We start from the raw sequence: 20,838 nt of genomic DNA, 5'->3' as shown, positions 1-20,838 counted from the left end.
ATTTATTTATACCAGTGGGGCTCAGGGGAGGTAGTGGGGACATTGGGGGAAGAGGCAAGGGCAGTTTCAGGTGTGAGAATTTCTGGTGACAATGAGAAGCCAGGCTGTGTGTGCCAACTTCGGGGAAGGTGCTCCTTAGCCTGGTGAATGCTGGGCTTTTTACTCTGCAGGGCTTGCGTTTGGAGCAGGATACTTATTCAAGGCAGAATTCACGAAGGATCCTTGTATGTTGTACTGAAGGAGCCTGGTGGCGCTGTGGTTAAGCGTTGGCTGTTAGCGGAAAAGCTACCAGTTCAAACCCACCTGCTTCTCCACAGAAGGATGTAGCAGTCTGCTTCTGTAAAGATTAAAGCCTTGGAAACCCTATGGGGCAGTTCTACTCTGTCATATAGGGTTGTTATGAGTCAGAATCAACTCCGACGCAATGGGTGTGTGTGTGTGTGTATGTGTCTGTGTGTGTCTGTGTCTGTGTGTGATACTCAGGCAGCAGGGCCCCAGGGGAGAGCTGTAAGGAATGAAGAGAGATGCACGGGGGACGGGGGACAACAGCAAGACGCTGGCAAGTGATTTTAAAATGGGCGTCTTTTGCCCATTTTGGGTTGGGTTTGGCCCGTCTGAAGGCCATGTCCGGCACTAGAATGATCTCAGGGGAGCAGGCACATTAGGGAAATTTTATTATGCAGTGCAGTCCCTCTTATAGCATCATATTAAAAAAGTCTTAGATCAGAGGTGTTGGACCTTTACCCCAGCTCTTCCTCTTCCCAACTCCGGTCGGTGTGTGTTTACAGATTTCCTCCAATCCGTCGTCCATTTATCAGCCACAAAAGAGGGGGATGCCACTTGTGGAGTTCTGAATTCCTACTAAGGCTGGACTTAGGGCGGGGCTTCGTCAAGGACGTATACAGGCAGTTTCCGTTTTTTTGGGGGGGTTGGGCTGTATTGTTACGGAAACCTAAAGAAGCTAAAGGATTGTTCTAGAAAGTCAATCTTATCCAGCCTATAAAACCCACTGCCGTTGAGTCCGACTCATAGCGACCCTATAGGACAGAGTAGAACTGCCCCATAGAGTTTCCAAGGAGCGCCTGGCAGATTCGAACTGCCCACCTTTTGGTTAGCAGCCCTAACACTTAACCACTACATCACCAGGGTTTCCACCCAGCCTATAGCACAGTGAAAAGATAACACACACAGTGGGAGAAAATATTTGCAAATCATATATCTGATAAGGGACTTACATCTAGAATATATAAAGAACTCAAATTGTAATAAAAAGCAAATAACCTAATTAAAAATAGAGGAAGACTTGAATGGACATTTCACCAAAGATACACAGTCAATTAGCACATGAAAAGATGCTCACTCCTGGGGACATGCAAATGACAACCACAATGAGGTAGCACTTCACACCCACTAGGGTGGCTGTGATAAGAAAAAAACAGAAAATAACAAGTGTTGACCAAGATGTGGAGAAAAAGTAGAAGCCTCATACATTGCTGGTGGGAATGTAAAATGGTGCAGCTTCTGTGGAAAATGGTTTGGCGGTTCCTCAAAAAGTTAAACAGAATTACTATAGGACTCAGCAATCCCAATCCTAGATATAGACCCCAAAGAATTGAAAGCAGGGACTCAAACAGGTATTTGCCCCCCAATGTTCATTGCAGCATTATTCGTAATAGCCAAAGGTGGAAACAAAATGTGGTATATAAATACATTGGAATAGTATTCCACCGTAAAGAAAAATGAAGTCCTGATACGTGCTATGTCATAGATGAACCTTGAAAACATTATACTGAGTGAAATAAGTCAGACACAAAAGGACAAATATTATATGATCTGACTTATATGAAATATCTAGAATAGGGAAATGCTTTATTAGTGGTTACCAGGGGCTAGGTGAGCCCTGGTGGCGTAGTGGTTAAGAGCTTGGCCGCTAACCAAAAGGTTGGCAGTTCAAATCCACCAGCCACTTCTTGGAAACCCTATGGGGTCCCTATGAGAACGGACTGGATGGCACCTAACAACAACCACAGGGGCTAGGGGGAGGGGGAAGAGGAAGGAATGGGGTTTTATTGTGGAATGGGTAGAGTTTCTCTTTGGGGTGATAAAAAAATTTTGGAAACATTATGCTGAGTGACAAAATCCTATCATAAAAGACCATATAGTGTAAGATTCCACTTACATGAAATATCCAGAGTCAAATAGGAAAATCCATAGAGACATAATATAGATATAGTGGCTACCTACAGGGCGAGAAGGAGCCCTGGTGATGCAGTGGCTAAGTACTACACCTGCTATTGAAAGGTCTGTGCTCTGAACCCACCAGCCGCTCTGCAGGAGAAAGACATGGCAGTCTGTTTCCATAAAGATGTACAGCCTTGGAAACTCTATGGGGAAGTTCTACTCTGTACTATAGGATTGCTATGAGTCAAAATTGACTCGATGGCAACTTTTTTTTTTTAGGGAATGGGGGATGACTAAATGGGTATGGAGTTTCTGTTGGGGTGATGAAAATGTTCTGAAATCGATTGTGGTGATGGCTGCACGACTCTGTGACTATCCTAAACAGGGCTGAGATGTGCACTTTAAATGGGTGAATTGTATATGTGAATTATATCTCAATAAAGCTTTTTTTTTTTAAAGGCTTGTGACTCGCCCAGTGCATCCCATCTTTTCTATACAGCGGTACTAGCTGCAGTGATGACACTACTTTAAAATATTTGGGTCTGAATCGTGAGGTGGGTAAAATACAGGGTAAAGACCCCGATGGAGTCACAGCATTTCATAGGCCAAGCAGGCAGCGCACTTGGTTTGCAGCTGGTGCATCCCGGGGCTCTGTCAAGGTCACGATGAAAGTCAGGGCAAGCGGACCTGCTGGACTCAGGAGGGCTATTGGCTTGGCAACTGTGCTCAGCACAGCAAAATCAGAGGTGCTTTAAATAAGCACCCGTTGGTTGTTTTTTTTTTTTTTTAAGCCTGAAGGTGGAAACCCTGGTGCAGTAGTGGTTAAGTGCTACGGCTGCTAACCAAAAGGTCGGCAGTTCAAATCCGCCAGGTGCTCCTTGGAAACTAGGAGGCAGTTCTAACTCTGTCCTATAGGGTCGCTATGAGTCGGAATCGACTCGACGGCAGTGGGTTTAGTTTTTTTTTTTTTTTGGAATCCTGAAGCTCGGTTAAAACGACGTCTGTATTTGGTTTGGAAATGAATATATTCAACTAGTGCTGGAAAGGTTTCACCCTGTATGATGTGGGGAGCAACTCGCTCTCTCAATAACCTCAAATTGTCTTGAGAAAAAGAAATTGGGGAAAAAAAAAGTGTGATTGGAGTTCCTAGCGGTGGAACGGGCCCTGGGCACTGCCCCGGGGAGGCGGCAGGGGGCGCCCTCCGGCTCCTGCCCCGCGGCCCTCCAGCCCTCCTCCCCCGGGCTCGTCCTGACGTCTCCGCCCCCTCCTTTTCACCCGACCTCAAAGGGCGCTGGGGGCAGCGGGGCCGGAGGTCCGTGGGCAGCGAGGGGCGCGTGTCGCTCTTCTCCGCATCCCAGCGCCCCCACCGCGCCCAGAGCAGGTGCTGGCTGCAGCCTCGCGGGGCGGAGGCGGCCCAAGGGAGGCGCGCGCCGACCGGGTGCGCATGGAGAGCGGCGGCTCGGCTCCGGCAGGGACATTGGCTGAGGCCCCGCAGTGCCCGCCGCCGCCGGGGACCCAGGGCTCGGCGATGCCCGCGGAGCCCGACGGGGCGGCCGAGGGCGCGGCGGCGGAGGGCGCAGGCGGGCCGCGGCGGGCACTGCGGCTGGTGTACGTGTGCAGCGAGAGCCCCGCGGGCGGTGCGGCGTGCGGGCCCGAGGCGGGGGCGCGGCAGTGCCTGCTGCGGGCCTGCGAGGCCGAGGGCGCGCAGCTGGCCTCCGTGTCCTTCGGGGAGCTCGACTTCGGGGAGACGGCCGTACTGGACGCCTTCTACGACGCAGGTGAGGACGGTCCCTGTCCCTCCCCACCCTGCCTGCCTCTTTACCCTCGCAGGCGCCCGGCCCCGTGCCCTCCTCCTTTTCTGGTCCGCTCCCCATCCTTGCGCCCCTGACTCTTCAGACAGGACCGCCGAACCTTTGGAGAGGTTAGACTAGGTAGCATTTTCACCTTTTACGGAGAAGAACATGGAGCCCCCTGGCGCTGAGACCCTTTATTCTTCTGCCCCACAACCTATAACCCAGACGGGGCTGAGCCCCCCGTCCCCCAGCCATCCATCTTGTATTGTCTCACTTCTGGCCTGTCCCTTACAGCAGTGGGGCCCAAGCTCGCTTACACATTAGAATCACCTGGGGAGCTTTCAAAATCCCGGGGCCCACAACTCTTCAGACAGGGATTGGACTGTGGGATAGAAAATGCTACTGGTGAAGAGTGAGCTTCTTGGATCAAGTAGACACGTGAGACTATGTGGGCAGCTCCTGTCTGGAAGGGAGATGAGAGGACAAAGGGAGTCAGAAGCTGGCTGAATGGACACGAAAATAAGAGAGTGGAGAGGAGAGTGCTGTCTCATTAGGGGGCGAGCAACTAGGAGGATATAACCCAACCCTAGCAAGGTGTATATAAATTTTCGTATGAGAGACTGACATGGTTTGTAAGCTTTCACTGAAAGCATTAAAAAAAAAAAAAAGTCCTGGGGCCCAGGCTGCACCCAGAATCAGCATCCCAACCCTCGGGCCTGTTTAGTGTTTCCCAGGTGATTCCGTTGTGCCGCCCAGAGTGTCTTACAGTTGTGTGGGGGGTGTCTGCGGGTGGGGGCGGGGTTCCTCTTAGAAAATTCACGGGGTTCTTTTGCATATTTTAATTCCTGCCCAGAACACACGATGACGGTGTGCTGGGTATGTTTTACCCCAGAATGCACAAGTATTTGGGGGTTCAGGGTCTCTACTGTTGTCGAAGGGGGGACACTAGATGTCCAGCGTCACTGTAATAAGAGTGTCATAAAGAATCCTGTCTTGGAGGGGGAAAAAAATTTTTTTTTGAATGGTGGTGGATTAATTCGGAAAGGGACAATGATGGTTGTACAGCATGGGAGAACATAATCAGTGTCGCTGGATTAATACATGTAGGAATTGTTGAGTTGGCGAATGGTTTGTTGTTCACTACATTAAAAAACCAAAACCAGTAGCTAAAATCAGTACTTTTGATGGGCAAGAGCTTCTCCAAACCGACAAGGTGTGGATTGAATTGTTGCTGTATTTCCTGTCACCCCTTTGGTATCTGTGTGACAAGCCTTCTGGCACTGGGGTGACATTCACAAGCTTGTATGTAAGACAGTAATTACCTGGGAGTCTTGTGCCTCAGTTTCTCTGCTGGTGGAAAGTGAGTAACAGTGCCTACCTGGACCCTAAGAGCATATGAGAAGACCAATGGGGTGGCGCTTTTACCCTGGTCACACCATTCCCTAATAGTAAGATAAGTTTATCTGGCTTCTTTGCCTAAGGGCAGCCAGATCTATTTTTCTGCCAAGCAAATCTTCCCCACCTGGAAGGGGTGGGGGGGGTCAGTCTTGTTTAAATAAGTGGCAGCTGCTGTTTTGTTGTTAGGTGCTGTGGAGAGTCGATTCTGACGCATAGTGACCCCATAGGACAGAGTAGAACTGCCCCATAGAGTTTCCAAGGAGAGCGTGGTGTGGATTCGAACTGCCGACACTTTGGTTAGCAGCCGTATCACTTAATCACTACGCCACCAGGGTTTCCAGGACAGCCACAAGCAGACTTTTAACCTAAGCAAGAAAATGTGGACACTGTTGTGATTTGATTTTTAACATCTAGCATACATCTCCAAAGACTGGAGTCTTGAGTTCAACAGAACTGTCAAAAATTCAGGAAGTTGGGAGCCAATCACCTGGCTACTTCGGTATTTGGAGAACAAAACATGTTTCCCCTTTTTTATCCAGAAGAACCCTCCTCTTCTAGACATGTCTCAGCTCCTTCTGTGTAATTGTTCATCCCTCTCCTCTCTTGTTACAGAATTCATAGTCTTGACTCTGGCTGAATTCTACACGTTTGGACCATAGCTACTGTGAGGAGCCTCCTCTACTTTCTTTGTACTGCGTACGGTGTCTCCCTCCTGGGCGTTCTCAGTGCTTATGACAAATGAAAGTCTGAGAAATCCTGTAGGAAGGAAACCTGTGCCACTTTGGCTCATGTTTTCACCACGGAAGCCCTGTTCTGGATGCTGTAACAGTAGTCCGTATGGTAGAGCCTCATCTCCCACCTATTTATTATCAGTGTAGGCTTACTCTTCGGGTTAGTTTGGTGGTTAGTTAATAACCAATCTAAGTTAGGGCCTCCACCTATATGCTAATTTTCAGACATCTTGAGTTAGCTATTAACCATACAAATGAACAAGGACAGCCCCTTTGGTCAAGCCCTAAAGGGAGCTGCCCCAGGCACAAGTTACCTACTGAGACCTGCTGTGTTTGGCTTTGCTTAGCTTCTCCCTTCTTGGAACCTCACTGAAATTTTTTTCTTTCTTCAGCTATGTTTACAGTGGTTTTAAATGATTTTTACAGTGATTTTAAAAAGTGATGTATTACTACCTACAACAGGGAATCCTTGGATTTCCCCAGCTGCAGATTCATCAGTTGGCTTTGCTCTCTCCTGATAAGTCCCCCTTTCTGGCTGGCTGTTTCATACAAAAGTCACATGGGCGGGGAGGGATACAAAGTGTGGCAGAAATAGCTGGGTGACCACCAAAGATTCCTGCTTCCTGATACATTTCCAGCACCTTTTGTGCCCAGGTGGGGCGTGTGACTAGTTCTGGCCAATGAAATGTATGTAAGTAGAAGAAATGTATGTTACTTACTGTTGGGCCAAGGTGTTGACCTATGTGACAGGTCTTCCCTGTCCTCTCTTATCCGTTTCCAACCATAGGATGTATAATGGTTTAAAGACAGGAGCCCTGGTGGTACAGTGGTTAAACTCTCAACTGCTAACTGGAAGATTGGCGATTTGAACCCTACAGCAGCTGTGCAGGAAAAAGATGTGGCATTCTGCTTCCATAAAGATTTCTAGCCTTGGAAACCTTGTGAGGCAGCTCTCCTCTGTCCTCTAGAGCCTGAATAGACTGGATGGCAACAGTTAACACAACTGTGATGAAACAAACAATTGGCCGCCAGCGAGCAATCTTTGCTACTGTTTGAGTGATTCCTGAAGATATCTGTCCAGCTCCTTCAGAATGCATTTTCGCATAGAAACCACATTGAAAATGGTGGTAGAGACACAGTGTGGTTATGATTTTATTAAGAAATAAGATCCATCCGAATGATATATTTCTGAGTCTGAAAGTTTCTGTCCTCAGTGATGCATATAATAGGAGAGACTAGAAGAACTCTCACTGGACACACGAGAATAGAAACAGTGGTTTCAATTTTGTGGTCAGATTACAGGGTTTTTTAAAATTCTTGTCCGCATTTTCCATCATGTGTCTTACTTACTATAGTATGCATGTGAATTTTATTTAAAATGAGCTCAGTAGATTAAGGATGGCGTTGTTGCTATAAAGGCTTCTCCCTCCCTCCTTGTTGCTGGGGACAGTGGCCAGGTTGCCCGGGCCGGGCAGTGGTTACTTCATGCCCAGGAACCAGGCTCATGAGGCCCAGGTCGAACCTCTGCTGGACCTGTCTCCTGCTTGACCACGGGGTCCCCTCCCTGAGCCTCCTTCCTTCAGCTGTTGCTGTTGCCACTGACTCAGCATTGAGCCTGGAACTTTCCTCAACTCTCGGTTAGGTGGGTGGGCTGGCTTTGAGGAAAGAAGCATTGCTCCTGCAGCATTTAATTGAGGCATTGCTCCTTGAGCCTGGAGTGCATTTGTGGGCTGGCCTGCTACCCCACTGGCTGTGCATTATTTTATTAGTAGGGCAAAATGGGGTTTCGGTTACTAGTAGTCAATTTATAAACACCTTTTTGGAATACAAACCATAAACTTTGTTTTTTAAGCCTTCTGTGGACCGGGCTCTGAGGCAGGTGCTGTTTAATTTTTGGTCAAATGATACAGTGGGGGTAGGACCGAAGGTCTACGGAGGGGACTGGAAAAATTTGTGTTTCCCAATTCCTCGCACAGTCTTTGAGCTCTTTGGTGTGATGGGAGTTGGCAGAAACACCTGGTGGTTAGTGGGACTTGGTTGGGGGTGGCAGTGGGGGTTGCTGAGCAGAAGGGAGTTGATTGGTGGCAGGAAGCTGCTCTCACAGGACTCAGGGTCTGGGGGAGGAGGCAGCCCAGGGATTGGGTGGAACTGGATGCAGGGGGATGGGAGGTGGAGAGAAGGCACAGAGAAGCAGGCAGCCTTAGATAAGCTGGCTTTGTCTTCTCTTAATTTTGTTTTTTATTATGCAAAGTTTCAAACAGGCACATTACCCAGCTTCAACAATGACTAACATCCTTACATTCTTATGCTTTCCCCACTCCCCGCCCTGCCCTTACTTGATTTTTGTTACACTTTTTAAGTTTTTTCATGTACAATATTATATACATTGAAATGCACACGTCTTAGCTGTACAGTTTCCCATGAGGTGGAATCGACTCGTTGGCAATGGAGGTTTGGATACGCTCACCTGTGCAACTCAAACCAATATCAATATAGAACAATGTAGTATGTTCCCTCAGGTCCCCTCCTCAACATTCAGTTCCCAGTCCACTCCTATCTCTGACCCCAGGCAATGACTGACGAGCATTCTGTCACTATAGATTTACTTTTTTCAAGAGTTTTGTAGAAATGGGTTCATACAACAGGTAGTCTTCGGTGTTTGGCTTCTTTCTTTCAGCAGGATCTTTTGCAGTTTGTCTGTATTGTTACACATATCAGTAGGTCGCTCCTTTTTCATTCTAAGTGCTATTTCCCCATGTGAATATACCACAGCTGGCTTAGCCATTCTTCAGTTGACGATGTGTGGGGTAAAGTTACTAAAAACAAAATCTACTCCCTACCCAGAAAACCTCTTCACAAAAAAAAGGAAAAGAAAAAAAAGGCTTTATTCCTGAATAAGCATTAAACCGGAATGGGCTGCCTCACAGGCCCTCCATTATGAGAGATTCCCAAGGCGGGAAAGGAATCTAATCCTTTGCATAGCTGAGTGGCTACAACCCATTCAATTCTCCTGTTCGAGATAAAATTGCTAATTTTCTAATACCTTTATGGCAGGATACCTGAAGTTATGTTAAACTCTAAGCAGGAAACTGGGAGGTAGAGGTGATGTTCCTTGATGGTTACATTTCAAAAGAGCTGACTCCCAGGTCCCTGAGGAAACAGCCTGGATTTACATGCTTTTCTAAGAGAGAAAAATTTAGGGTTGTCTAAAGTGAATTCTGAAGAACGGGAAGGAAGGGAGCCCCTCTTCCTTTGTATTCAAAGGGGAGAATGAAAACCTCTTTGCAATTTGTAACCTCCCCTATGTGTTACTATAAAATAGTTCACATTTATCTCCATTGCTGTGTCTACCTTTCTCTGGGCAAGTTAGAGTTGCCTAAATATCCAGGATGTCTGTCCATAGTAAACTGCAAAGCAATTGTCAAAACTAGGATAAGTTGCTTTAAAAATTTCAGTACAAGCCCTACCTTGGAGAATAACCTTGAAATACCCTACCAATGGTGAAAGAACAAGCCTATCAGATTCTTGTAGCTATGTGCACACATTCTTCATCACCTTGATTTTCCTAGCTGTTATGACGTCTTTACTGCTTGTGATTTCTAATGGTTGCCTTTACTATTTTGCAGTTCATCACGCAGTTTTATCCATTGCAAGCCTAAGGAGTAGCTTAACCCTGGAGCCTGATCACCTAAACTTTTAGCTAAGAGTTCTTCTTTCTAGGTCTAACGGATTTCTCCTGAGTTTTAGGCAATCATATCAGTAAACACATTTAAATGGTAACTCAGGCCTTTTAGTAATTGTTTCATCTTCGCGAATAAGTATTTCCCAGATGCCAGATACAAAGACACCCATGCCATTATCCAGTGTCAGCCTTATTAGAGGGCATTGCTTGGTTGAAGAGTACAGATTGAACTTTCAGTGTTTAACACGCATAGCTCTGATTCTGTTTTAATTCTTGGGGACAAAGCCACCCCATAGGCCATTTTTCACATTGGTCTGAATCAGTAGTTGCGTTATTATAACAGTCAATTCAATCTCCATGAAAAACAGGCATCCACCTTTGTTTATCTACCTATGCTTAGACTGGGGCAAACTTGTATCCTAACATTAATTTAGTGACAGGAGACCTGCCTTCTGCAGTCTCTTGTCTGTAAAAGCCAGACTTCTGTTTGCCTATTAATTAGATTAGTTCTTTTTTTTTTATTGTCGTGAAAACATACACAGCAAAATGGAACACCAGCTCAACAATTTCTATATGTATGATTCAGTGACACTGATTACACTCTTGAAGTTGTGTGACTGTTCTCACTGTCCTTTTCCAAATCACTCCACCACCATGAACATAAACTCAATGCCCCCAAAGCAAAACCTTCCCCTTCCCCCTCCCTCCCCTGATAATCACTATTATTTTTTGGTTTCTATATATTTTAGTATTTCATATAAGTGAAATCATACAGTATTTGTCCTTTTGTGGCTGACTTATTTCTCTTAGCATTGTGTTTTCAAAATTCATTCATGTTGTGGCATGCATCAGGACTTCATTTCTCTTTATAGCTGCGTAATATTTCATTGTGTGTATAGACCACATTTTGCTTATCTGTCCATTGGCTTGATGGACATTTTGGTTGTTTTACACCTTTTGGCTGTTGCTAAAAGTGCTACAATGAACGTGGATGTACACATTTCTGTTTGCGTTCCTGCCTTCACTTATTCTGGGTATATACTTAGAACTGGGATTGCTGGGTAATATAGTAGTTCCACGTTCAACTTTTCAAGAAACTGCTGAACTACTTTCCACAGCGACTATACCATTTTCATTCCCACCAGCAATGGGTGAGGGTTCCTGTCTCTCCGCATCTTCTCCAACACCTATTGTTTTACTTTTTTAAAAAACCATTGCCGTTTTAGTGGGATGAAGGGGTATCTCAGTGTGGTTTTGATTCACACCTCACTTACGGCTAATGGGAAACTGGTGTAGCGGTTAATAGGTATGGATGGTAACCAAAAGGGCGGCGGTTCGAATCCACCCGGTGCTCCTTGGAAAGTCTGTGGGGCAGTTCTACTCTGTCCTATAGGGTTGCTATGAATTGGAATCGACTCAATGCAATGGGTTTGGTTTTTGGGTTTTTAATGGCTAATGACTTGAGCATCTTTTCCCATGCTTGTTGGCCATTTGAATATCCTCTCTGGTGAAATGTCCATTCAAGTTTGATTGGACTGTCTTTTTGCTGTTCTCTTTTGGTTCTTTGTGGTCTCAATATCCAATTGCTTCCTTAAATATGAACAATTGTGTAATTCTAAACTAATGATGATTATCTTGGAGCTGTTTTATAGCTAATTAATGTTGGACTTTACAAGTATTAATTATAGAACCCTCTGGTGATGAGGCAAATATCTCCAAGCTTCCTATGAATGACCAGAGAAAATAGCAGGTGTCTTCAAACTCTTCAGGAATCCTTTACCACAAATAATTTCTTAGTCAACAAACACAAGAATTTAGACTCATCAGCTAGACAGACAGAAAGAAAAATCAAAACAGATCAAATACAGGGAAACTGCAGACAACATCACCGAAGTGAGAAGTCAGAACAGTTAGTTGCAGGGTTAGGAACTGCAGGGGTAAATGGAACTCTTACTTACTTTCTTAAGAACGTACAAAGCTGTATAGTGATCAGCCACCTTTATTAATTTTACCTTCCTTTTCTACTGGAAGTATGGGTGGATTACAGGGTGAGAGGCCCTTTATCTTATTTTTAAAGCATCCCTTGATCGAATTCTTTTATAACTGGTATTCTTCCTTCTAACTGAGCTCGACAAAGAATATCATTTTACACAGGACCACGCCTTATTCTTTTGGTAATGTATTTTTATTGGTTTTGTATCTCAAACCAGTAACCTTATTCCCTAAGGGCCCAAACGATCCTTCCAGCTTGGGGTGCTTGTCCAGCGTGGTGTGAGACTGCTGCTCTCTGTCACACCCCTCCAAAAGGCACATTGTAACCAAATCAGATGCTTTCCCCCTGGAGCTCTATAGACCCGGGATAGCCTTTATGTAGCACAGCAGGTGGCTCCCAGTAGGATCATAGGATTTAGGAAAAAGAAAGAAAACTTGCTCCTCAGTCGGAGGACCCCTCTGTGGGGGAAAAAGTAGGAAAAGGAACAAGGCTGACCTGAAATACTAACAGCCTGTGTTGACCAGATGCAAAGTGAGAAATTCCCTCAGGAAACTGCGTGATAAGCATCCCCAGCATCACCAGATCCCACCTCTTGTTGTTAGGTGCTGCACAGTCAGTTCTGGCTTGCGACCCCTGTGTACAACAGAGTGAAATGCGGCCCGGTCCTGCGCCATCCTCACAGTCACTGCTCTGCTTGAGCCCATTGTTGCAGCCACTGCGTCAATCCATCTCTTTGAGGGTCTTCCTCTTTTTCGCTGACCCTCTACCAAGCATGATGTGCTTCTCCAGGGACTAGTCCCTCCTGGTAACATGTGCAGAGTATGTGAGACAAAGTCTCACCATCCTCTCTTCTAAGATGCCCTCTGGCTGTACTTTTTCTTAGATTTTTTTGTTCTTCTGGCAGTCCGTGGTATATTCAATATTCTTCGCCAACAGCACAATTCAAAGGCATCAATTCTTCGGTCTTCCTATTCATTGTCCAGCTTTTGCATGCATGTGAGGGATTGAAAATACCATTGCTTGCAACACATTAGTTCTCAAAGTGACCTCTTTGCTTTTTAACACTTTAAAGAAGTCTTTTGTGGCAGATTTGCCCAATGCAATGCGTCTCTTGATTTCTTGACTGCTACTTCCGTGGGTGTTGATTATGGATCAACCTCTGAAACCTAAATCTGTTGATTTTCAGCCATTGTCCTATACTCCTTAGCTTTCTGGACTTTTCCTAATTCCCTCGTTCCAGTACTTTCTGTATCTTTCAGAGTCGCTTTCTATCTTCCCTCTTCACATGACCTCACTTCTTTCAGTCTGTCAGTGATGCCATTGAGTTTCCCTTGTTTTTACCACCCATCTTCAGATATCCTGGCTTCCGTCAATAATGACAGTTTCCCATCTTCCTTTGTTCCCTTCCTAGGCTGGCCGGAGTAAGGCTTATTTTCTTTAGTAAAAAGCTCTGCTTTAAATGAAAGTTTACAAATCAAGTTGGACTGTCATACAAAAATTTATACACACCTTGCTATATACTCCTGATTGCTCTGCCCCTGAGACAGCACACTCCTTCCCTCCACTCTCTGTTTTCGTGTCCGTTCGGCCAGCTTCTGCCCCCCTCTGCCCTCTCATCTCTCCTCCAGACAGGAGATGCCAGCATAGTCTCATGTGTCTACTTGATCCAAGAAGCTCATTCTTCACCAGTATCATTTTCTATCCCATTGTCCCGTCCAATCCCTGTCTGAAGAGTTGGCTCTTTAGTAAATAGTTCTGAGCAGTTAACACCAAACCAGAAAGCCAGTTTCTGTTGAGTAGATTCTGACTCATGGTGGCCTCACATGTTGCAGAGTAGAACTGTACCATAGGGTTTTCAAGATTGTGATCTTTCTGAAATAGATCGCCAGGCCTTTTTTCTGAGGTGTCACTGGGTGGGTTCAAACCACCAACTTTTTGACTAGTAGTCGAGCTCTTAACGGTTTGTGCCACCTGGGATCTTGCAGTTAATACATTTGTTCATTTCTTTCTTTCTCTAGGATGTCCCAAAATGGAGCACGTAGCTGCTGCTAAGATTTGAGTAATAGTCTATTCTTGCCATCCTACCACCTTTTTCCTTAACTTTGGATACTCAACAAGAGAGCAGAGGCAAGGTAGTTACCACCACCAGAGGGTGATAAATCTGATCTTCCCTTACATCCAGGCCAATCAATTTTGAGAAATCCTCAACAGACCACAGATGGTAATCACTGGGGGATTCACCCGTCTTCTAGGTGCTCCTCTGCCATTTCTCCCAGCTCCTCTTTAGTGGGAAGGCTTCAAGTACAGCTGTTAGCAACCCTCTCATGATGGGTATCCGAGTCCTCAGGTCTTCCATAATTGTGGGGGATGGGATGGCGGATAGTCGGCTTCCCTTGGCCACCATACCCCTTGATCTTGTAGTCCTGGATGTACTTGCTCCCTCAAAGGAGGAAAGTCTGCTGATTGCAGAACGCCACACAGCAGCCAGTACACGTCCCCGTGTGTGGGGCTGTATACGGAAAACACGCTGCAGGATACTTCTGCAAACTTCTGGGGCACAGGAAAAAGAAGCCTTTAAATGAGCGATATCAGCTGGTGAGAAAGGCATGTGGATTACCTGGGAGGCCTGTGTAGCTTCTCAGTGGCATCAGCTTTGCTGGTGACCCAAATAGGAAGGTCTAATTTTCCTCATATCGAAACAAGAAAAATGTAAATTACCGGCACTTTGGTTTCCCTTCCCATGTTGACGTTTGTCAGTGTAGCACCTTGATTATTTATTATTTGCCTTTTCCCAGGTGACGAGTGCAGCTACTCTGCATCCTGTCGCCTTCATAACGCAGTCCTTTACCCAAGTTCTTGAGGATTCTGTGATCCTGTGTCTTTACCATTTCAGTTTTGCTAGCTATGTGGTGTGTGGAAGTCAAGGGACTCTTGGAAGTGGAATCTGGGCTAACTCACGAGGAACGTAAACCTGTGCCCTTGAACAGAGTAGGTAACTCATTACCTGCTAAAGAAGATGTGCCCTCATCCTTCTCAGAAGAACCGATTAAGGAGGGGAACTACCCACCTAAGAGATGGTCACCTTCCTCTTTCCCTAAATGAGCTCGAGGCAGGGAGGCGTAAAGAGAATTATGGGAAATGGGCAGGGATGCTGGAGGAAGGAGGATGAGGATGATGATGCTGTGAGAAAGAGTCTTTAATTCTCCTAGTTCATCTTCTGCTTCCTTCCGTCTTTCCCTCTGGTTCTCCAAATCTTTTTTTTTTAATTGTGAAAATACACCAAAACTTATACCAAGATAACTTCCACATTTACAATTGAGTGACATTGATTACATTTTTCATGTTGTGCCACCATTACCAAATCATTTTAAAGTTCACTCTTTGGATGCTGTTCATCCCATCAACACCCGTCATTTATTTGTCTAGGACGAGGCCGCTCCAAGAGCCTTCTGCGCAAATATGTTAACTTGTTGAAATTAAAAGAATCCCCTCCGGCCACTGCAAGACTGGATTCTGGCTATTGAGGCATGCGTTATGCAAATCAGAAGATCTGCACATTCCTTCTTAAAGATCCACCTACGAATAAGGAAATTGGTACAGGAAGGAAAGAAAAAGAAAATTGGGAGATGGGATAAAGAAAAATGGCTCTCTATCCAGCAATGTGTCAAGGACCAGCATCACCAAATGAACTTGAACTCAGTCCCCTCACAGGCTGCGGGGAGGACACCGCTGAGGAGGCTTAGGGTCCAAGCCAGGATAGAGATTTTCCCTGGGCAGGAGGGAAGGCAGGTTATGAGCAGGGAGAGGCAGCTGGGTATGGTGGGGTTGGTGATGCTCTGTGTCTTGGACTGCCTGGTTGGTCCATGGTTTTTCACTCATTATACAGTGAAACCTGTGAGAGCTGGAACTTGACAGGACTGCCTGATTTTTCTGGCTCTGGGAAGTTTTCCACCTGTGACAGGGTGCAGTCTTAAACCATTTTTCTACCACTCATTTTAGTGGAAAATATTGGCATTTTCTTTCTCTATCAGGTTTCTACCTTACACAGGTTCCAGCTTTTGCAGGGCTTATTGTACTCTATATATAGGCTCAACATATTCTTTGCATGTATATTTCATAATACAAATAACATTAAAAATAAATCTCTCAGCAAGTTGTAAATAAGGCTGCATTCCCAGCACTTTCAAGAAGCAAAGGGTTTTGTGTTTTATTCTTAGTGCCTTTCTTCCGCAGTTCATGGCATAATTTGAATCATATCATCTCTCACTGCTGCTTTGCCTAAAAGACTGATGGTAGAAATACAAATTGCAGGAACTCCCACTGGTGATGATCAGGAATTAAGTAAACAGGAAGTAGATAGATGCTGTCTCTCTGCCCTCACCCTGTTCTCCATTGCAGATGTCGCCGTGGTGGACATGAGTGATGTCTCCCGACAGCCTTCCCTCTTCTACCATCTTGGCGTCCGCGAAAGCTTCGACATGGCCAATAACGTGATCCTATACCACGACATGGACGCCGACACTGCTTTCTCATTGAAGGTAAAGGCTGTTGTTCACCTTCCCCTGAGTACTGCATTTTGGGGAAGCAGAATTATTCTTCAGTTGAAATGTAACTGTAGCAGAAGAGGATGGAGGAAAAAAAATACAGATTTGCTTGTGTAATCCCTTCCTTCCCACTACAGGTTCCAGCCCATCAGACCACTTCCGGGCCACTGTGGGCACATGTGTGCTATATAGACTGGCATTGGTAGACCTTTCTAGACTCCTAAGGAAACGAAGGCCAAAACCCCTATAGTTTCCATTGAAGCAAGGATACCTTTATGAGTCCCTTGATGGACAATTTGGTCTAAATCTACACATAAAAGAAAAAAATCTGCACTTGATTAATCACATGAAAACATTTAGCAGTTGCCAAAATGGATCGAAAGTTTTAGCATAGACCTCATCAGTATTTAATCTGTTAAATTTTCCCTCAGCCTAAAGCAAAGTGACACTGAAAATGTGTGTCTGCACAGCTCAGTGATGAGAATTTTTAAAATGCATTTTTGCAAGTTCGATACAACTTTTTTTGGATACCATAGTGTTCATTTTACAAATGCTTTTATCCGTAACATGTAAATGCCTCAAGTGAGTTATTCCAAAATTCAGCTAAGATCAAGGTCAAATAGCTTCACATTGGTCAGAAAATCCTGGTCTGCGTCAAAGAATAAAAGATAAGTTTTGTTGACAGCATTGCTGTCAGCCTTGACTGCACTTTAGAATCACTTGAATAGTTTGCAGATATCCCAATACTCAGGCCACACCCCAGACCTGTTATGTCACCATCTGTGGGGGGTGAGACCTGGGCATTGGGATTTTTTGACCTCCCGGTGTGCAGCCAGGTATGAGAACCAGTGGTTCAAAGAGCCAGCCTTCATAGACACTGTTTCTGAATGTCCAGCTTCCTCAGTATTAAAAACACTCGTATTTAAATACTATAATTTTGTGATGCCAATATTGGCCATTTTTGTTTTTCTTGAAATTGAATATTAACCAGCTGTTGCGGGTTCTGTAATGGCTTGGGATTATTTCCTGGTGGAAATAGCACCTGTCTCAGACGCATAACCTGTCTGTGTTATACACGACAGATACTTTACACAGAAGTGTAAATCTGTAATTACAACACAGCATTGCATTTGAGGAAGTAATTCATGTGAAAGCTGCCTAAGCCTCCTAGGGCTGCTGTACCAAATTAACAAAAACTGAGTGGCTTAAAAGAACAGAAATTTATGCTCTCACAGTTCTCAAGGCTAAAAGCTCAAAATCAAGGTGTTGGCATGGCTGGCTCCTTCTTGAGGGAGAATTGTCTGTGCCTCACTCCCAGGTTCTGGTGGCAATCCTTGGCATTCTTTGGCTTGTAGATGCGTTGCTTCTACCCCTGCCTCCGTCTTCACATCACCTTCTCCTCTGCGTGTGTCTGTATCCAGTCCCCCTTCCTTCCTCTTATAGGGATGCCAGTCATTGGACTTAGGGCCCACCCTAATCCATGTGATCTCACCTTAACTACTTACATCTGCAATTACCCTATTTCCAAATAAGATCACCTTCTGAGGTTCCAGGGGACATGAATTTTGGGGAACACTAGTCAACCCACTTAAAATAGTGAAAGAAGAAACTTTGTTGTATTTTATATTGTAGAATAGTGTCTCGAAAGGCTGTAAGTCAATCTACATTACTAAAATATTTAGGTTTTTTTTTCTTTGCCTGGCTTTTCATGAAGGTAGTTACAAATGTTTGGAACTTAACAATAAGCTACACCTTCATATTTTTTATGGATTGAATTGTGTCCTCCAAAAATATATGTTGAAATCCTAACCCCTGTACCTTTGGAAGAGCCCTGGTGGTGTAGAGGTTAAGAGCTTGGCTGGTAACCAAAAGACGGGCAGTTCGAATCCACCAGCCACTCCTTGGAAACTCTGTGGGATAGTTCTACTCTGTCCTATGGGGCCGCTATGAGTCAGAATCGACTTGCCAGCAGTGGATTTGGTTTGGATTTTTGGTACCTATGGATGTGATCCTGTTTGAAAATAGGGTTTTTATGTTAATGAGGTCATACCAGAGTAGGTCGGGTACTAAACCTAATCCTGTCTGAGCGGTGTCTTATAAAAGGGGAGACAGACATAGAGACAGACAGGGGGTGATGCCATGTGACCTCAGTGGCAAATACATCTATAAGCAGCAAAGAAACAGGAAGGATTGTCGGGAGTCATCAGAAACTAGGGAAGAGGCCCACAGAAGAAATCACCACCAAGACCCAGATTTGGACTTTTCAGCCTCCACAACTATGAGAAATTAAATTTGTGTTCTTTTAAGCCTTCCACTTAGTAGTATCTTGTGAAGGCAGCCCTAGGAAACCAAGATGCTTGTTAACCTACATTTTGATGAGAAACATGAAATGAGAAAGTATTTTTCTCAATTCACTACATTTTTTACTCAGTTGCCTTAGTGAAGCCCTCTGGAAAGTCCTATAACTTAGATAAAAGTTTTAATTTTTGATGATATGGAAAAATGTTGCCTAAAATGGAAACCGTAGTCCATTGTATCTGACACCGGAAGATGCAATCTGCCTTGATCATCAGAACATAGAAATCTCAATACATGTAAACCATGTTTTACAGAGCCAAACCAAAAACCTAGCCCGTTGCCATTGAGCCTGTCCACTTCGACTCATAGCGACCCTATAGGATGGAGCAGAACTGCCCCATGGAGAAGTGCCTGGTGGATTTGAACTGCTACCTTTTGGTTAGCAGCCGTAGCTCTTAACTACTATGCCCCCAGGGTTCCTGTTTTACAGGGCAGCCCTGTTAAATTATATATATATATTTGGGGGGCAAGTGTTTGGTGTTTCAGTGCTTAAATGATTACAGCCAATGACTGGATAACCATCACACTAAGGTAACTGGCTAAAATTGTTGTCATAAAGTTTGAAAATTTCTAGACAATCCTAATGGAGTGTCAGGGATCAGAGCAGCCACACTCATTCCATAGGAAGGCTGACTGGGGTGGCCAGTGGCCTTCGCATTGCTTGACCAAGAAATACTTACTGAGCACGTGCTGCAAGCCAGATCCTGGGCTCCTAAGGTGCTTCCCAGGCGCATTAGCTGTTGCTGACAATCATGTCGCCTTCACCGGGAAGACAAGATGCAGTCACAGGCCCCAAACTTGAATCTCAAAATATCTTTCGGGCAAAAAACATTGCTATGATGCATTAATTTCCTAGGGCGGCTGTAATAAAATACTGCAAAGTGGGTGGCTTATAAGAATAGAAATTTATCTTCTCAAAAGTTCTGGAGGCCAGAAGTCCACATTCACGGCATTGGTAGGGCCATGGTCCCCCCAAAAGTTTCTAGGGAAAGATCCCTTTCTTGTCTCTCCCAGCTTCTGGTGGCCTCAGCTGTCCTTGCCTTGTCAATGCATCTTCACATGCCATCCTTCCTCTGTCTCTGTCTCTCTTTTCCTCTCTCTCCTGTCCTTTCTCTTTTATAAGACCACTACTCAGTTGGGACCCCACCCAACTCTAGTATGACTTCATGTTAACTGATAACGTCATCAAAGACTATTTCCAAACAAGGTCATGTTCACAGGTACCAGCGGTTAGGACTTCAACATATCTTTTTGGAGAACAGAGTCCAATCTGTGATAGATGGGAAACTCCTTATAAGCATAAATGCCCCCCAGTCATTCCAAAAGTAGCCAATTATGATAGATTTTCCTTAGTATGGAAACCCTGGTGGCATAGTGGTTAAGTGCTACAGCTGCTAACCAAAAGGTTGGCAGTTCAAATCTACCGGGCGCTCTTTGGAAACCCTAGGGGGCAGCTCTGCTCTGTCTTATAGGGACGCTATGAGTCAGAATTTGACTCAACGGCAATGGCTTTATTTTTTTGTTTCCTTAGTATTTATGAATTCTACAATTCTCAGAGGTTCTTCCTGTCTAGAGCCTGTTCAGGGGCTTCCAAGATTTATTGTTGCTCTGAGATGATGCTGGACGATAAGGGAGAAAATGCTGGCTAATGCTTATGGAAATAAACTATATCTTACATTTTCTTTTTCTTTTCAGGATATGGTAACACAGAAAAATACAGTAAGTATTACATTTTCTGATTTTTAGCCTTGGTTGTGAAATAGTAAAACATTTGTCCAAAAATAACATAGATAAAAAAAAATAGCAAAGTTAATTGCTAATCTTGCTTGTTAGTTGTGTTTCTAAGGAGGACAGCTAAAAACCCCTATCCTGCAAGCTACCAGCTGGCTCAGGCCCTTCTCAGGCAGGCATCAAGGGTGTGGGACAGAGGGTAAGGTCAGACAAATGCACATTCTGCCTTACTCCCTAGGGCTTTGGGCCTGGAACCATCCAGGTAGCTGCTCCTTCTGAGGTAAGGTGGTGTTCCATGAACCCCCAACCCCAAGATTCCTTTTGCTGGAGCTTGTACCCATCATGCTTTCCCAACAAAGTTTCCCTAATGATGCGGAACTTGTACCCCAGTTAATATGGGAGCCTAGCCCAAAATTCCCTGCCACTG

General features: G+C 44.9%; 1 protein-coding gene across 3 annotated transcripts in view; it reads left to right on the top strand.

The window, feature by feature from the left end:
* Positions 1–3,625: 3,625 nt before the first annotated feature.
* Positions 3,626–20,838, top strand: part of MAP3K15 (mitogen-activated protein kinase kinase kinase 15) — a 151,090-nt gene continuing 133,877 nt past the window's right edge. The window contains exons 1-3 of one of the 3 annotated variants that reach the window (XM_064278065.1): positions 3,626–3,959; positions 16,177–16,316; positions 20,376–20,399. In XM_064278065.1, coding sequence (XP_064134135.1) covers positions 3,626–3,959; positions 16,177–16,316; positions 20,376–20,399 — 498 coding nt within the window. Of the gene's footprint in view, positions 3,960–13,769; positions 13,911–14,226; positions 15,373–16,176; positions 16,317–20,375; positions 20,400–20,838 lie in introns of those variants that run through there. The other 2 variants (XM_064278067.1, XM_064278066.1) reach the window with 2 other exon arrangements.

This window comes from Loxodonta africana, chromosome X (assembly GCF_030014295.1).
Source record: "Loxodonta africana isolate mLoxAfr1 chromosome X, mLoxAfr1.hap2, whole genome shotgun sequence".
Taxonomy (NCBI): Eukaryota; Metazoa; Chordata; class Mammalia; order Proboscidea; family Elephantidae; genus Loxodonta; species Loxodonta africana.
This window is presented reverse-complemented; position numbering and strand designations above follow the sequence as displayed.